This window comes from Mugil cephalus, chromosome 5 (genome assembly GCF_022458985.1).
Source record: "Mugil cephalus isolate CIBA_MC_2020 chromosome 5, CIBA_Mcephalus_1.1, whole genome shotgun sequence".
NCBI lineage: Eukaryota > Metazoa > Chordata > Actinopteri > Mugiliformes > Mugilidae > Mugil > Mugil cephalus.
Window position 1 is genome coordinate 8,635,753 of NC_061774.1, and position 17,331 is coordinate 8,653,083.

At 42.7% G+C, this 17,331-nt stretch overlaps 2 protein-coding genes across 9 annotated transcripts in view; both read right to left on the minus strand.

The window, feature by feature from the left end:
- The window catches only part of arhgef6 (Rac/Cdc42 guanine nucleotide exchange factor (GEF) 6), a 28,507-nt gene extending 18,140 nt beyond the window's left edge, over positions 1-10,367 (minus strand). For 4 of the 6 annotated variants that reach the window (XM_047584772.1, XM_047584771.1, XM_047584769.1 and 1 more), the window contains exons 1-7: positions 10,031-10,366; positions 8,886-8,969; positions 6,988-7,072; positions 4,091-4,209; positions 2,906-3,110; positions 1,424-1,476; positions 120-214 (exon numbers count right to left, since the gene is read on the minus strand). In XM_047584772.1, coding sequence (XP_047440728.1) covers positions 120-214; positions 1,424-1,476; positions 2,906-3,110; positions 4,091-4,209; positions 6,988-7,072; positions 8,886-8,969; positions 10,031-10,195 — 806 coding nt within the window. In that variant the 5' untranslated portion in view covers positions 10,196-10,366. Of the gene's footprint in view, positions 1-119; positions 215-1,423; positions 1,477-2,905; positions 3,111-4,090; positions 4,210-6,987; positions 7,073-8,885; positions 8,970-10,030 lie in introns of all 6 variants that reach the window. The other 2 variants (XM_047584770.1, XM_047584768.1) reach the window with 1 other exon arrangement.
- Positions 10,368-10,757: 390 nt separating this feature from the next.
- rbmx (RNA binding motif protein X-linked) lies at positions 10,758-16,449 on the minus strand. Of its 3 annotated transcripts, none has more exons than XR_007112863.1 (10): positions 16,154-16,449; positions 15,929-16,038; positions 15,413-15,519; positions 15,171-15,336; positions 14,909-15,052; positions 14,652-14,769; positions 14,199-14,327; positions 14,012-14,103; positions 11,579-11,667; positions 10,758-10,879 (listed from the first exon to the last, which is right to left on the minus strand). XR_007112863.1 is itself a non-coding variant. In XM_047585431.1 (9 exons), the coding sequence occupies exons 2-9, from the start codon at positions 16,035-16,037 to the stop codon at positions 12,911-12,913; spliced, it is 1,182 nt and encodes a 393-aa protein (XP_047441387.1). In that variant the 5' UTR covers position 16,038; positions 16,154-16,448; the 3' UTR covers positions 12,600-12,910. The 3 variants fall into 3 exon arrangements, 1 of the variants encoding a protein (XP_047441387.1); XR_007112862.1 differs by having other exon boundaries at positions 11,575-11,667; XM_047585431.1 differs by lacking the exons at positions 10,758-10,879; positions 11,579-11,667 and adding an exon at positions 12,600-13,227 and having other exon boundaries at positions 16,154-16,448.
- Positions 16,450-17,331: the final 882 nt, after the last annotated feature.

A 17,331-nucleotide genomic window follows, 5' to 3' on the forward strand; every position in this document is an offset into this window, starting at 1 on the left:
GACGCTGATTCCATATGTACTGTAATTGGGATTAAGATGCTGACATACAATTAAGCTAAAGGATTTCTGTCTTGAGTGAGCACTAATAGGTTGTTACAGCTCCTTATCGTTGCTCTTACTTGTCGCTGGCTTGCAGGGGCCGTAGGTAGCAGCTCAGCACTGTTTGTAATTCTTTGACAAACTCCCGCTCGTGGTCCAGGATGTCCTGTACGACCTTCAAAAGCAGCACAATGGGCAGAACATACAATGTAGTCAAAATCCAGAAAAACAAAGCATTTCCTAAAAGAACAGGAAGTTCTGCTAGAGCACGCTAATAATCACAGCAATAAATAATAATACTTCATTGATAGTTTTATCATGGAAAGATAAAAGAGAGCAGTGCCGAGCTACTTAAGTACTATGTTATATACTATATTATAGCCTTATAGTATTTTTTAGGTCATAACGGGAAAAAAGCATATAAATACAAAAAAAAACTACATGCAATAAAAACTAGTGAGACAGTAAGAAAACCATCTCTGAAACCGCATTCTGGCCTTTATTGTGACTTTATTTTTTCCAGCGGAGACAGACATTAAATAAATTAGAGATGCCCCAGTCAAGTTTTTCTGCCCTCTGACTCAATACTGATCTTTTGATATTTAGTTTCGGTCGATCTGCGTCCTGATCTGATCCTCCCGTGGAGATTCATAAAGACTTTTCTTAACTCACTTGTATTCTCCTAGATGACTTGTGCACCATGCGACTGGATAAAGTCCAATAAACAGGGCTGTCAAAGATAATGCAGTGAGGAGGGGGTAGCTGCAGACAGCCTGCGTTCTGTGCTACAGGAATTGGCTGGTTTAACTCTGTAACTCCCTCTCAGTGACTTTTCTTTTAAATCCAGCGTTCATTGTTCGTTGATGTAGTTTCAGCGCAGCCTTTGCCTGAGGGTATTTCGTTTGTGTCAAGTTGGCAGGACTGAATAACGATCTCCTACCACCTCGTCAAACATCCACACTGCAGACTAACTTCATTTTCCAGAGCAAAGTACTTTGTTTGTAACTTTGGGGCTTAGCAAAGAAGAGGACTAAGATGTTCTCTGGAGTTACAAGGACGTGGGTTTGGTTTACGGCAGACTAAAAATCCAAACCTACAAAAGATCGGACTTCACTGAGTGAGAGTTTTGAGAAGACGTTTCGTAGCTTCCTCAGCTCAGAACCGTAGAAGTCCAGTCACCTTTTTTTAAATGCCTTTTGGATTACCGACAGACTTCACAGCCATATTTCTAGACTAACCCAATAACGCATTCTTAGACTGAATAACTTTTATGAGCTTATTCGTCATTTCACTTTCGATTAGGGCAGGTCAGGGAGAAAACTAACTCCGATGACAGTTCAGAAGTAAGAGTCATAAAAAGAACATAATATAAGCTTGTCCTCACCACACTGTAGTAGTTCTTGGTCAGCGGAGTTCCTTTAGGAGACACTGGCTTGTCTGCAGAGGAGAGGATATTCAAATCTTTAAAGGCTGTGAGAGGAGGTTCACATTAAATACCCAGACACCACTGATCACTTTGTGGTATTTCGACAACACAAGAAGGAAAAAATTTTTTTTTTTTAAATTTAAAAATTAAAATCCTTTTAAGGAAATGTATTGCCATTGTAGTTCTACTTAAGTTACAGCATAATTTTATTTCACATTCTTTCCGATACATGGTTTTATTCAGACACACGTGTTTTTAAGTATTGTTATGGTACGGATGATTTCATATGTACTGTTCTGGTTACACATAACATTATAACCACCTTCCTATAATTGTGTAGGTCTCCAAAACAGTTGTGACTCATCAGATAATGGACAATGGACAACTGAGTCCTGTGGTGTTTGGCAACACAGTGTTGTTAGTGGGGGTCTTTGGGTCCTATGAAATCCAAAAGGTGTTGAATAAAGACACTCCTTGATGATTTCAAGAAATTCTACAAGTCCAGTTGCCTTTATTCAACACCTTTTGGATTACCATGACCTGGAGGACTGAGAACCTTCACAGACATTAGGATCCTACGGGTTGAGGGGAGGGGCCTCTGCGGATCATCCCACAGATACTTGATCAGTTTGGGATCTAGTGAATTTGGAGACCAGGTCAACACCTTGTGCTGTTTCTCATGTTTTTATAGTTGTTCCTAAACCATTTGTGTGTGTGTGTCTGTGTCAGGCTGCATCCTGCTGGGGGTGGCTGCTGTCATAAAGAAGTGTCACTGCTATGGGGTGGGGGTGCCTGGTCTGGTCTAGGTGGGTGCTACAGGTCCAAGTAACATCCACATGAATGAATGCCAGGCCCAAACGTTTCCCAGCAGAACACTGAATTGTCATACGATGATCAACGTTATTTACGTCTCCTTCTGGTGGTCATAATGTTGTGGCTATCCAAAAAGCGTTTTGAGAAGATGTTTCGCCACTCATCCTGAGGAACTCCGTAGCTTTTTCAGTTCTAAGGGACTGGTGGGAACTTTGAGATTTAAATAAGGAACTGTGGGTAACACCCGTCGGAAACTTGCTTGACCAGAAAATGGTGCAATTAATTTCCATTAACGACTAGATACTTAACAGGCGTTGAGGGTGGGGACTGTTTGTCCCTGTTTTCTTTCCCTATGACAACAGCTTTTTTTTTTTTTTTTTTTTTTAAACGTGTTATGGATATACCATGACCTGAATGACTGAACTGAACCTTTCGTGGACTATGTTGGGTCTGATCAGTGTCTATAGTTGATGTTTATCAGTATAGCTTGTCTTTAAATAGGAACAAGTCCACTACACCATGAATGCTCTTCAAAAACAGAGCACTAAACGCAAATTACTCAAAAATTTATTTTCCTTGTTGGACACTAAGGAAAGTGTAATCTAATGACAGCACACTTCTACTCACCACAGGGTTTGATCTCGCGGACGTAGTTGCTGGGAAACCAGCCGGTCTTGCCGTTGAGCATGCCCTCCCACCATCCCCCTTCCTCCTGCCGCGTCACAAGTATTAATTCGCCTTTCTCGAACGACAGCTCGTCCTCGTTGTTCTGCTTGAAGTTGAAGCGGGCCTTTACCCTCAGCTGCCCTCCGCCACCGTTCTCAGACATTTCCTGGTGGAGAGAAAATCAGGTGTGAGCGTGTGCAGTTTGCTTACAAAGGCATGTCACTATATTTACATAGCACACATTTATTATTTCCTACATTGTGGATTAATACTGCAAAACTATTCTTCACAGTAGCCACCTATTGCCTTGATGACAGGCTACTTACACACTCTCAATCAGCTTCATCAGTTAGTCCCCTGGTGTGACTTGCAAGAGTGAATTTATGGAATTTCTATCTTTCTTAAAGTGTTTGACACCACGAGTTGTGTTGGCCAGAGGGAGGGTTGGTACGGTTCTCTACAGGAAAGAGCCTAAATAGTTTGACTGTGGTTCTAGACCATATTAGGCAAGAAAGATCCAACTAAGCAAGGGAAAAACAACAGTTCATGATAACTGTAAAACATTAAGCTTAATGTGGAGGAAGTGTGATGGTGCGGCCGTGCTTTGCTGATGGCACTGTCATTTATTCAAAATACAAGGTACACTAAACCAGCATGGCTACCACATCACTCTGCAGTGACATGCCATCATCAGGGACCATTACTGGGACCTTTGTTTGTTTTGGAACAGGACAATGACCTCAAACGCACCTCCAGGATATGTAAGGACGATCTGACCAAGAAATCTGAACAACACCTAAAGCTGATTGAGAGAATGTCAAGAGTGTGCAAAGCTGTCAAAGCAAAATATGCCTACTAAGAATAGTACCAGATATAAAACATAATGTGAACACATCACGTAATTTTATGTGTTGTGGAAAATAATACAAAAGAATTGTGAATGAGAACATGAGTCCAACGTGAATTGTGTGGTGTATAAAAAACACTGGCTCCATCCTTGACCTGAGCATCGACTGTTCTTTATCTAATTATTTCTTCATTGCTAAGAGTTGCATGCGTGGATATGAAGTCATCTGGAGAAAGGCAGAACTACAAATCAAAACAGAACCAAACTGGACTTCAAGCAGCTACAGAAGGAGGCCGTACCACGGATTTGGATTGTCTGCGCAGAGAGCCTTTTGATTTGGCAGAGGACAGCGTATGTGAAGATGTCGCCTGACTAGGAGAGGAAGCGCTGGGCTGTGAACATCTCTCAGGAGTACAATCTGTGGACACACACAAAAGAAACATGGAAAGTCATATTTTAGTTTTTTTTTTTAACCCTTGGGCGTGCGCTCATCCCACAAACCTCACCTTGAACACACGCGCACACACAAACACACAAACACAAACACACAGTGACAGTTCTTGGAGGTGCACATAGTTTGGGGGCTGACAACTTGACGATAATTCATGTGAGTACGGTCCATTTCTCTTGCACCGCCCCAGGACAGTGAACACACACACAGAGGCTACAAATTTACAATTCCTCCCAGAATAATGTGATTCAACCAAAACTGACACGCAGCTCCAAAGAAAGATCAAGCAGCTGTAGAGCAACAGAAAAGCACTTTCATCCTTTGCATCGTGTGTGCGTGTGCACTCACTTGCATGCTTATCAGGTACACCAGTGAAAACCACTGCATTCTGGCGCTGCGCTAAATCTCCGCACACAACCAAATGTTTAGTTAACGTTGAGACAACATGAGACAGGTGTACGTGCGCACGTGTTTGCGTTATTTAGCCGAGCCAAGCGGACTGAAATCGGGCTGCCAAAATAATAGAGACGGGGGACGGAATCGCTATAAACGTCCAAAATAAAAAGCCAGCTGAGTCGACAGCCCTCTCGGCCGCCTTAACCTTCAAGAAGCTGAGATGCAGTGCAGCCCTGTTATATTAGAATGTGTGTGTTTTCACTCGTGTACCAAACGGAGGGGCAAGTGAGGGCATTTGTCAGCGATCAGTACGCGTTGGCACGGCAAATATGTTCGCGATGACTAAGTGACACATTCGGACCAAATACCCTCTCCCCGTATGCGAGGCTGCATTTCAGGGAGTGACTTGCGAAGAAAATGAAAAGAAAATTTATGACACCAACACCAAACCTCTCTACGGTGTCATCACTCAGCCACTGCAGCAGAAGAACTGTGATTTAGGGTCAGTGGTTGCCATCTGTCCTCCGGCGCTAGAGCGCAGCTCTGGAAACGCTCTGACGGCGGTATCAATTTTGTTGCCAGTGTTCAGTTGGAAAATGACACACGGCAAGCGCTGCAAACCTCTTGCGTGCTAACGGGCCACAAGCACTCGGTGAAGAGTGTCTGTCAAACACGTGAACTGGAGGTTAGCCGAGTCTACGGGCTAAGCCCTGGGAAAATTACAGAAAAATTAAAAACGAGTGAACAAAATTCAAGTTGAATGAAGAGTTCGGCTCAAAGGTTTTGACACTGCCTTTCGTCTAGTTGTATTTCACGAGGAGTCTATGCAACAGATTCACAACTGCTGTCCATATGCTGAGATGCGCGGGTGGATCGGACCGAAGCGCAAGCGGCACAGTGTGATTCAAAGGACAGCGAAAGCCGTGACAGGTGGAGCTCACGCATGTCACCCCCCCACACACAGAGAAGCCTAATAAGTCCCTCAGTCAGCTGACTCGGTTGTTACCACCGTTATCCTTATGTGGACACAATATTCGCAGCACTTTGCCCTGAACGGGTAAATGCCGAGCACAGAAACAGGAGATCTCAAATAACACTGCCCTGTTATGTTTGCTCACATCGACTAACTTATGACTAATCCACGCCAAATCAAGTTGGCTCATGACGAACAACTGCCGGGCATGGCTGGCCTTTAAAGGGTTTGCATATCAGTCAGGGACCTGACAGGATTCCGGTCCATATCTCACACTGTGGCACGCTCCTCCATTTCAGTGCATGAATAATGATCAGAGCATTTTAAAACATTTTGCCCACTTTGGAAGATTTGACCAATTTACTGCACAAGTAATGATAGTTGAAAGCGAAATCAAAAGGCTGAAGTGAAAAATTGCCAATAGCTTCTTAATTCCAGATGTCTGGGTAATGGACTAGTAGTCGAAGAAGATAAGCTGAAGACGTCACACAATGTTCTGTCAACTAATCATATAAATAAACAGTATGTGCTGTGGTGCTAATATCCCACAAGTGACGTATCCCACAAGACTGTTTACACACAGGAAAGCTGCAAACACATGTTCCCAATGGATCACTATGCACCTATTACAAAGCATTAAGAGGTGGCAGACAATGACTAAATAAATGTAAGGCGGCTAGTTCAGCTAGTTCTGTGGCAGCTGCATGTGAGTTGCTGGATGTAGACCTCTTCAATGCCCCCAAACAAGGACTCTTGATTAAACCAATCAGTCCCAAATTGCTGCAGTGCTGCCGCATTGTAAATTATTTCATGCCATGTACCTTATTGTAGATATTGAGAAGGGAGTGCAGGTCCCTGTCAACGCTCATATTCTCACATTTTACCTCATAACGGAGCATAATCCGAATGCACAGAAAACACAGTGAATCTGGATATTGTACGGGGCGCATTGGGCCAAGGATGCACATGAGGAAATATGGCACACAGCGTGACACCGACACACACTGCCATGACAGCTGCCGCTCCACCACAAACCCAGTCATGATTTGTAACGGTTCCTCGGACAAAACCAAAAACGTATGACACACAATAACTCTGGTCTTTTTTGAGGAACATACATACGGCATGAGACCTCATCGGGACAATACACATATATAATTACAGGAACTCTGTATTGATAGTTGAAGGTCCTTTACTGGAAAATCTACACCATGGAGGGCAATGAAAAGGCATTTCATCAAGACCTCTACTGAATTAATGTTCTTTTTTCATGACATTAGATGTTAGATAAACACATCCTTAACTATCAAACTGCAAATGGGGAATTTATTGAAATGTACTAGAGAATGAAATATGTCAAACTGCAAACCTCTTACCTTGTGTGGCAAAGTTGACTGCCAGCAAAGTTGTTAGGACCTTGCCAAAATTCTCGCCAGTGTATAAACACTCTGGTTCAAACCCCTGGAAAAAAAACGATGGAGAGGAGAATCAGACCAAAGAGCCATACATACTGGGATCCAGAAGAATAAATCACTGATTAAACAGATCTGAGTAGTAATGCTTTGTAAGTGGGCTCAAGCTGAAAGAGAGTCTCTGACTCCAGGTTGCAGCACAGACAATGGAAAGACACACACGCACACACACACTGAAATGCACACAGGGATTTGAATAAGCCTGCAACAAGACAGAGATAAAAACTGGCATGCTGAGCATGACCCATATTTTACGACTTAGTGGTTCCGTAATAAAATAGACAGCACTCGATTCATCTGCGAGTCACTGTTCACTCGCGTGCGCATCACAAACGCGCACCCTCTTGCTCGCTCGCTCAGTCGCCCGGTGTCAGACACCTATCTTCTTTCCTCTCACAGATAAGGTTTCACAATTTAAATAAAACATCATAAATATAGAGTTTGAGTATTTGAATAACACAGGTCACAAGTTACGCAGAACCTCAGCCAGTATTAAGTGTGACCACTACTTATCTGGACATATGATCAGCCTCAGGGTCAACATGACCACCAAGATTTACTCTGATTTCATTTCGCAGAAGAACAAAATGTTTACGTCGTCATTGGCAGACCTGAAGAAAGTCAGATGCTCCAGTTAAACAAACAAGGGAGAAATGAATTTTGGTACTGAGCTCTGGGCCATGGTTGGGCTGGGTAGTTAAAAAGAGTCATGTCATAAATACACGTTTCTCTAAACGGCTGTAGTACAATATAAAATTAGAGTAAACAAATCCTCAAGAAGAAAAAAAAAATCTCAGGTCATGAACAGTAATTGGTGCTTCCTCTTTCTGTATCTCGGAGGAGAAGTGAAAGCAGTATGACTGCCTCGTTTAGTCACAGGACAAACAGACAGTATGCGTTTTAGCAGAAAAGCAGAAAAAGAAAGAAAAAAGTCCCGCGACGATGATCACATCGCTGTCCAGAGGATGGGCAGGGTGCGCCTTAGTGCCACAGGCATTCCCTGGCTGATGCATTTGACAGCATCTCTCCCCAAAAAAAAAAAAAAAAACTTCTGCCCATGAGCTACTGGCTGGCCACAGAAGGTCTAATTATGGGCTAAGGTTGGTTGCTGGATGAAAGCAAAGGGGACCTCCCAGACATAACAAGCCAGCTGGGTACAACTACTGCACCGCTTGACTGTGCAGAGAACCACGCTTGCTGACTCAATCAGCTGTTCAAAGAAACCAACTAACGTGATTCAAGACCAGAAAAGATTATTTTTAAAGCCGGACCAGTCATTAATGTCCAAGTGGTGGTGCTCGCAAACAGGCTGGTGCAGAGACGGAGTAAACTCCCAACATCTGGACATGATTTGCCCCATTCCAATATTAGAAGATCGTTTGGGAGAAGTTTAACTTGCAGCAACAAAAATAAATAAATAAATAAATAAGCAAACAACTACTGCTATTAGTTACTGGAGCATAAAACAGAATGTGGATTTATAAGGAAGTAAACACAGTTCAAAACTTAGTTGTGGTCATTTAAAAACAGAGAGTGAGGTCATAAGTGTCGGCAGCCCCCTTTCTCACCGGTCAGAGGGAGTGAGGCACACCATGCCTGTTTATATGGCTCACTCCACATGGAGCATACACAGAGAGCATATGCCAGCAGGGTAAGCAGATCACAACACAGGAGTGTGTTCAAATCTTTCTTGTGGGCTGCAGCAGGCTAAAAGGGCTAAGTCAGGAGATGGTGATAGAGAAAGGTCAGCCCACGTCCAAACACCCAACACAAAAGTTGACAGACACTGTGAGGCAACTTACCTCCACTTTCAGGGTCGAGCATCCTCTCAAAAACTCCTTTATGTTGGAAACGCAGTCGGCTTCAGTCCTCGGATCCTGGCAGTACTGAGCAGACGAAATAAATATATAAACACATAGCTCGGCTTAGTATGCCAAACAAGACATCTGACACAAACACGCATCAGGCGCCTCGGGACGTGGCACGCTGTTGTCACACTGGCCACGCGTAAAAGCCCTTAAAGTAACGCTGTTTAGGCAATCTGAGCGCGGTAACCTACAAAATAACTGTGGACTGCGTCTCCTTCATGCACACATAGCCATTAACGCCACTGGAAACGTCAAAGTGGCCATTTTTGATCGAGACTTCCGCTTACTTTGCAACCTTTCAAAATAATTGTTTTTTTCCCAAATTCAATTAACTCGTGAAAATATTTTAGAAAGCAATAATAAACTAGTTCGCTGTTCTGAGGCCGGGTTGTTTAATTTAAATTCAACGAGTGTCTGGCACAGAGAAGGGATGTAAAACCAGTCATAAAAGTGAGTGGTCTGAGGGAGAAGTTACTGCTTCCGGTTTTGTCTTAGCTGTTAAAGCCTGTATGGGGGGGTGAAGAGGGGGGGCGCCTTTAGAAGGAAGTGACGACCGATCTTTGCAACTGTTATTTATCATTACCAAGTGTGACATCTTAACAACTAAACACAAGTTATACACGTCCATAAAGTTGAACAGCTCTTTAAAAAAAACGTCCCCCAGATCCCTTTTTGTGATCGCTTTATCTTCACCCAGTGTTTCGTGCACTCTCCTGCTACTGAAGTTGTCCTGTTTTGGTGGGTGTTCACACCGACACACTCATGTCAAGAATGCGGAACATTTATGTCGCTTCGCAGGAAACCACATCTCGAAATCTCTCGTCTGAAAAACTAGACCTGGCGACCAAACGTTGCCGTAGTTGGAAGCGCCGCAACAAAGCGCACAGCAGGCGAGTATTAAAACTTCACGGCTCGAGTTGGGTGATCCACACACACACACAAAAAAAAAATGCAAGGCCCGCTGCAGGCAGAAGTTCCTGTCGGTATCACTTTCATCAAACCCCTCCCTTCACGTCGCCGAGAACCAGGCGATCATTTTGCACTTTGTTGACTTAAATTAACCACGGTAAGTAACTCACCTTGGGCGTGAAGCCAGGTATGAGCCGCTCCGTGAGCTTACACAGGACGACCCCATCCTTCAGCGATGTTTTCAAAAACTCCTCCGGGTCCGCTATGTTCTTTTTAGGCGAGCTGAGCACTCCCAGTGATATCAACCACGTTACCGTCTGCTCCTCTGGATTCATAGCTCCACAAAATGATCATTGCCTAAGCCCGCATTGCTTAAAAATAAGTGGCGGCCTGTTCCGTATCAATATGCAACTCACATCCGCACTTCTGCTAGAAGTTAAAAAAAGAGGCGGTGGGGGAAGGACGGCGCTGTTTCTACACGCAAAAACTTATGATCACCCCTACTGGCAAATCGGCACCTCAACAATAGACACGGCTCTTTTTTTTTCTCTCTCTCTCTCTCTCTGCACAGTAGCACATGCTGGTGGAGAGGAGTTCACCTCATATTGTATTACAAGTTGAAACACAGCAAGACTCTGAAAAATCAGATAACTGCTGAGCATCAGCATATCTCACAAGAGAAATATGTATCTTGTACTTGGGACATGAGATCTGCGAGTCTGACTTGCAGTTTTTAAACACAAACAGCAACTACTTCATATGTACATGCACCATGGTTCTTGCTAAATGTTTCTGACAATAAGCTTCATTCACGGTGACTGAATGGTTATTATATTTCCAATAAGGAAGTAAAAGCTGAAAAGCTTAGGGAGGTGAAAAAAAACTGTGACAACCATCTCTTTTCAAAGTCTTTATTGAAATCACAATAAACTGAATCCGAGCCTGGTTCATCCCACATTCAACACGTTCCACTTGAAAGGACTCAGCCGTGCTCTCGGAGGAAGTCTCTGCGCCAGCATCTGAAAGACAGTCAGGATCACAAGCAACTCATTACACCGCAGTCAAGATTCTTCTGCAGCATAACCCTATTATTAAACAATCTCACTGGTCATTAGTAACAATTCAAATGCAGCTTTTGCCTTTATCACATTCCACCGTGTTACTCTAATTTAATATCACCAATATTGCTTTAAGCGTTAATGTTGAATGGTTCTGGTTGATTTGGAGATGATATTAACTTAACAATAAATGCAGCTCACGTGGTTCTGGGGTCAGCAAAGTGAACCACCGTTTTAATAAAGACAGGTAATAATCGACCCTTTTTCATCATTCTGTGATGAACTGTAATCTGATTTGTATGCCACATATTCCAGTGAGGCATCTTCAATAGCAGTGAGTTACTTTGCTTAGAATTTGGAGGTGTGAAACTGCAGCAGTAGGAAATGTTCATTGCGTATGAGCATCTCAGAAACGAGCGGTTATCAATTTGGCAATCTGCATTTATATCAGCTATCGGTTTAGAGATGACTACAGCACTTTTTCAAGGAAGTTTGTCACAGACACTTATTCATTATGTCTTTATACTGCAATGTTTTCAACAGTGGGTTACAAGCATCACTGAAAAGCTTTTTGACAGACATTATACAAACAAAGAAAATCTTCAGGTCAGTCTTTTATGTATACAATGAATAACAATTCTGTCTGCTGCACATACCTACACTGGTACACTGTGGTTTAAGTGGTCCAACAGGTTGGGAACATAATTCAGCAACATTGCATGCGGAGTTTCCTTGGAGTGGTTTTCATCCTGCAATGAGAACATAACATTAATATGTTGGTCTATTCTTAATTATGTATTGTTGTTAATATATCTGAAAATGACATTGTGGTCTTTGGTCCGACTGCAAATTTCCTTCAGAGATCGTTTCCAGTTTGGCAGTGAGGACGGTGGTGTTCTTCCAGAGGTCTCCATTGTTTGAATTGGCATGCTTGTGGAAAAGGTTTTGGTAATGAGCAAACGGTTTAGCTTAAAAATGGCTTTCAGATTTTTACCAAGAGGGCAAAAAAACTTACTAGATATTGTTACTTATCATGTGTAAACTGCACGGTTGCCAATCTTTTTACTGAGGTTGAATGATTGGTATAGCAAAAAGTATTGTTGAGGGCTCGGTTGGCAAAACAGATGTTAAAAGCTTTCATTGATGAAAAAGGAAGAAACTTCTCAGGTTGCTGCTGCACTTTTGACAATTTAAGTTGTTTACAATAAGAAAAAAAGGCTCACTCAGCTGACGACCTTTTTTTTTTGTCCATCGAGGCAAAAGTTGTCTTGAATATCACCGTTTGAGTGGAGATTGCAATACAGGACAATGAGAAACTCATTTACAGAGGAGAAACAAAGAGGTTTGCTTTGCTTACCAGCTGTTGACTATCAGTCGAGTTGCATTTGGTTGTTGTTGTCTTTGGTTTTGTCGTTGCATGCCATCAAATGGCTCTAGGGTGATGGATCCATTTCCAGGGAAACTACACTGGAACACTTTGACAGTAACATTTGCCTAACCTAACAGTAGTGTCCAGTTGGGAGCACATCTGTGATAAGAATGAACTCATGTCACTCCAATATTTATATAGCACGAGGAAACTCCCTCTAAGCTTTACAGAGAACTTCGTAAGGAGAGAATGACGTCATATAGCATTCACGTTATTTTCTGGGGTCTTGTTTAGAAAATCGATGAGCAGTGGTCGAGGTACAACTAAAAGCTTTATTAGAGTAGGAAAGCCACACTTGGAGGGCATTGCAGATCCAACAGCAATGAACGTACAAAATCTAACACTCACGTGGTAACTGTACTGCAACATGAGCAAGAGAAATACTAAAAAATAAAACAAAAAAACTTTACACATAAAAAACTGGGAAAGTCAAGATACACTTCAAAGCTAAGCTTCACAGATTTAGACATGGCTAGTAGGTTTTGGTGTTAGACTTCTTCCAAAACACCTGTTATGTGTGCACGGAGAACAGCATTTGCTTCAATGTGATTTCCAAGTCCAGTTTAGTATCTGCTGCGAGCCATTCCCCTATCGGCTCGATTGCCACCACGGCCACCACGTGGCCCTCCGCGACTTGAGCTGCTGTACGAGTCACGAGGAGGGTAGCCTCTATCGGCAGGGGGAGCTGGGCCCCTTTCCTGCCTGCCCATTCGCTCACCACGGCTAGGTGGATATGGGTCGCTCCGACTGCTGGGGTAACTGTCACGACTGCCATAGCCATCCCTGGAACTGCTGCCATAGTCATCGTAACGACTGCTTCCACTGCTCCCACCATAGGATGGTGGGGGACCCCGTGAAGGTGGGGCGCTGCGAGAGTTACCTGCAGGGTCAATGGTTCAGGTAATTGGCAAAGTTCAATTTATACATGTTTTTCTTGCACTGTAAAGTGCCCATTTTTTGCCAATAGAATTATTAATGTGACAGATAGATTTAACGGATGGCATGTTTAAATGTCCCATCATTTTATTGATATTGAAATTGACGCTGATATTCAGTTGTGCGCAGTAACATATCCAAGCACAGGGAATAAACAGGCAGCGTTGCCCTTTTCAGCATGCCATGATTTGGATGGCCATTTTTCCGTTTAGAGCTCCAAGTGTAGGTAAAGATGAGGTATTCAGTTGTCTTGATGGTTTTTGAAGGTTACTCCTTGAGGGAGTGCTTTGCTAGGGAATACATACTGGACAATGGATGTTTCCGAGGATTTTGGGGGGGTCCTTATGGTTGCAATCTTTCTGAGGCACATCAGATATTCTGCATTAATCTGAATGATATTTTGACACACGGACTTTCTTGATGAATGCAGCAGAAATTGGGAATGTGATATGTGGACAAGGCATCTGGATTTACAGTAATTAGGTTTTGGTGTTGAGATGCCAATGTGTTTGTTTTTTGTTTTAAATTGCATGGAAAAATGCGACTTGGATTGCAGGTCAGGGAAAGAAAAACTCTGCCGTGCCGTTTCCTCTGAGGAGACGAGAAATTGCGGTTTCTTTGAATGGACAAGCCGGTAGCCAATGCTATGATCTGGTTGGTTACTGGTGCAGCTCTTCGTTGTGTCGATGGTTATCTGTGGTCACTGTACTCATGGATTTGTATCTTACCGTAACCGTCATATGAATCTCGGTAGGAGCCACCACTGGGACGTTCCATGTAGCTTCTTGTTTCCCGGCCTCCCCCATAACCATCTCGGTCACTACAAAACAGGAGGATAGTTTATTTCACAACCAGGTGAGCTCACGAAAACAACCAGGTGAGTTTTTGACATTTGACATCAATCCAGACTCATACCTGTATCCTCTTGACATTGAGCCGTAGTCATCTCGGGAACTGGAATTTGAATATTCTCTGTATGAGTAATCTCTGGGAGGAGGTCCATAGTCCCTTGAATCCCTGGAATTGTAGTCCCGGCTGGAGTAGCTGTGAAACAGCGTATAATGAAATGCAAATCTGACAACAATTACATTTTTGCCCCAAGATCTGCACAATTTAATTTTAGTTTTGCATTACATTAATTTAACTACAGGTGACCTGTTATACTGAAAATGTGTGACCACTACATTACACTACATTTAAGCAGCATGAGAGATGAATCTGGATGTAATAATATCTTGATCTAGATAAAATTCTTTGAAAAGTAAATAGGCGTGGCGTTCTATTTTAGAAATGTGTTCATTCAAGAAATTGCAAAATAGGTTAGTTTCATACCATAGGAAAACATAACCAACATATTAAATTTCATACCTGTCTTTTGAACTGTAGTGATCATCTCTTGGTGATGGATAATCATCCCTCCTGGACATCATGGAGTCTCTGCGAGGTGGAGGTGGACCATAGGGATCCCTGTCCCTTGACATGGGGGCTGGAATGTGCCACAATAAGAAAGGTAGTTATTCACAGGGGAAGGAGGAGACCTGTAAATCTGGAGGCGCTAAAATCTGCCAGTATTAGTTTTAAAATGGCTTAAACATGAAAACTCAGTCAAGTGCAAAGACACTTACGTCTGCTCATTGGACCAGATGGGGCGGGTCTCTTGTGTGGGGGGCCTCCGTTACGAACTGGGGGCCCTCGCTTCATTGGAGGGGGTCCTCTGGATGACATCCCCTTGAAGAAGGGTTCAACACTCCCCGAATTATCATAGTAGTCTGAAAGACAAGACATGTAAAATATTAACGCACCTAACTTTAACAGCACATTAACAAACACACACAGTAAGGCATTTTTACTATTACATGCATTCTACAAAACTAATGAATAATTTACCTCTGGATGGGGGGCCCCTCATGCCACCAGGACCTCCTCTGGATCCACGAGGCCCTCTGGGTGGACCCCGACTGCGTGAGTGCATGGGAGGAGGTCCTCGTCTTCCAGCGCTCTCAAACTGAGGCTTTGTAGCCTGCTCCACCTTGATGGGCTTGCCATCAAGAGACTGTGGTACAAGAGTTACAATTACAATCACAATTGTATGGTAACATTTCAAAGACCCAAACGAGGAGGAAACCTACCTTTCCATTCATCTCTCGTGCTGCATCCTTTGCATCGGCTGGACTTTCAAAAGTAACGAATGCGAAGCCTCTTGATTTGTTTGTTTCACGATCTTTCATCAAAAGAACTGAAACCCAGGAATGAGAGATGTGTGTTTGTGTTTAGTGATCAGATTAAATACATTTTCTTACATCAAAACAAAGGTAACACATTTTCCAAAAGTTTGAGATGCAAAGCACAAGCTAATACTGCTGCAACCAATTCTTTGTTTTCGGTTATAATAAGTCTACGTGCAAACAAGTAAGAGAGTGCAGAGTGAGCAGTATAGATAAGACAATTGACAACAAGTCGTAAAAGTGGAATGGATTTATTCCAACTTCACAAACCCAATCAGAAAACACGTCTTCACAAGAAACGAACGCGAGGTGACGAAAGAAAATTATGAGGCCTCGTGTACAACATAACAACGTATTACAAATAAAAAATCCGTACGGCTGAAAATGAGAAAATGTAACAGAAAGTTGCTCTATTCACACCTTCGACAATCCTGCCATATTTGCTGAAGTACTGCTCAAGGGCCTTCTCGGTGGTCTCTGTGTTCAGTCCTCCGATGAACAGCTTCCCTGGTCGGTCTGCCTCTGCCATGCTGCAAAAAAGAAAGCGGTCGTGCAATTAACATTAAGAGAACGGAGCACAAAACAAGCAAATCTTGTTGCATTTTACCGTTCGTACTAACACATGTGTGTAATGACTAACGTTACCTTGCTGCTGGCCAAGTCCTGGGCTGTTGAACGCGCAAAATGGCGATAAACGTGCCACCGGTTTTAGCTACACACTCGTATAACGTTAGCCAACAAGCACCGCTACTGCAAACAAAAGACTACGTTCAAACCCGCTACTTTTCGACCATAACACAATAATGCAACGGTTTAAATTGTAGCGAGCATGCAAGCACGCAGTCAGCTGCCTCCAAATTGTAGTACGCCGCGGGTTAGCAAGTTGTACGATGACGGTGAACAACGGCTCTCCCCGTTCCTGCGCGCCCTTCTTCTTCTTCCCCTCCGCTTCCGGCAACCAGACGCCACCACGGAGACGGCTGCCCTCTACAGTCCACAACGCGAACCGACATTTTCACTATGAAATAAATTAACACATGTTTGAAGCGCCAATTTCTTATCTTTCCAGCCATTTTGCAAAAAAAAAAAAAAAAAAAAAGAAAAGGCCTCTGTAGGACACACCCAAAGTAAACTGTTAACTGAATGATTTTCATTCATTGGAGTCCACGCATGACCTTGGTCTGTTTTGAAAGCAAAGACTGAAGTTTCTGTCACAAAAGTCAGTATCGCTCTAATTGGTTTTATTCTCCAATAATCAAAGTTGGCACACAGTTAAAAAAAAAAAGAAGTTGTTGGGTTTGCCAGAATGTTTTTGTTGTGGAAAAAAAAAGTTTTGTTTGTGTTGTATGTTGTGATGGTTGAATCCTGCAATGGCTTTTTTTCATTGAAATTAGAAGAAAATTACTCCGGTGCATCCAGGGGTAGGGATGATTTTCTTCTTATTATTATAATTGTCATTATCATTATTACAAAATCATTAAGCTGACATTGCTAAATACTCATTCGTCTTTATTCATTTGATTTTATAGTTATTATTATTGCCCTTGACTATCTGATAACTACTATTATTATCATCAAGCACACACACACACGATCATAAATATTGTTATTCCCTCTCTTTTTATTGTTTGTTTTGTTTTGTCTTCGTTTTGTTTTGTCTGTCCATGTCGCAGCACTGTCACTGTAATGTCATTGTCACAGTATTGTCATTGTCACTGTCCCATTGCACAATTTTTTTTAATTTTTTTTTAAATGAAGAAAATTACCTACTGAATACAGAATTTACTCAAACACAACTCATGTACAGAGCTCTGACTCATTCG

Bases quoted from the DNA above. Each gene is read 5' to 3' on its own strand.
- rbmx (XM_047585431.1), bottom strand. From the start codon at position 16,037: ATGGCAGAGGCAGACCGACCAGGGAAGCTGTTCATCGGAGGACTGAAC. The intron at 15,053-15,170 runs GTAAATTATTCA...CTTGTCTTTCAG, and splicing joins GAGGGGCCCCCCATCCAGAG to ACTACTATGATAATTCGGGG. The intron at 14,328-14,651 runs GTATGAAATTTA...GCTGTTTCACAG, and splicing joins CACTACAGTTCAAAAGACAG to CTACTCCAGCCGGGACTACA.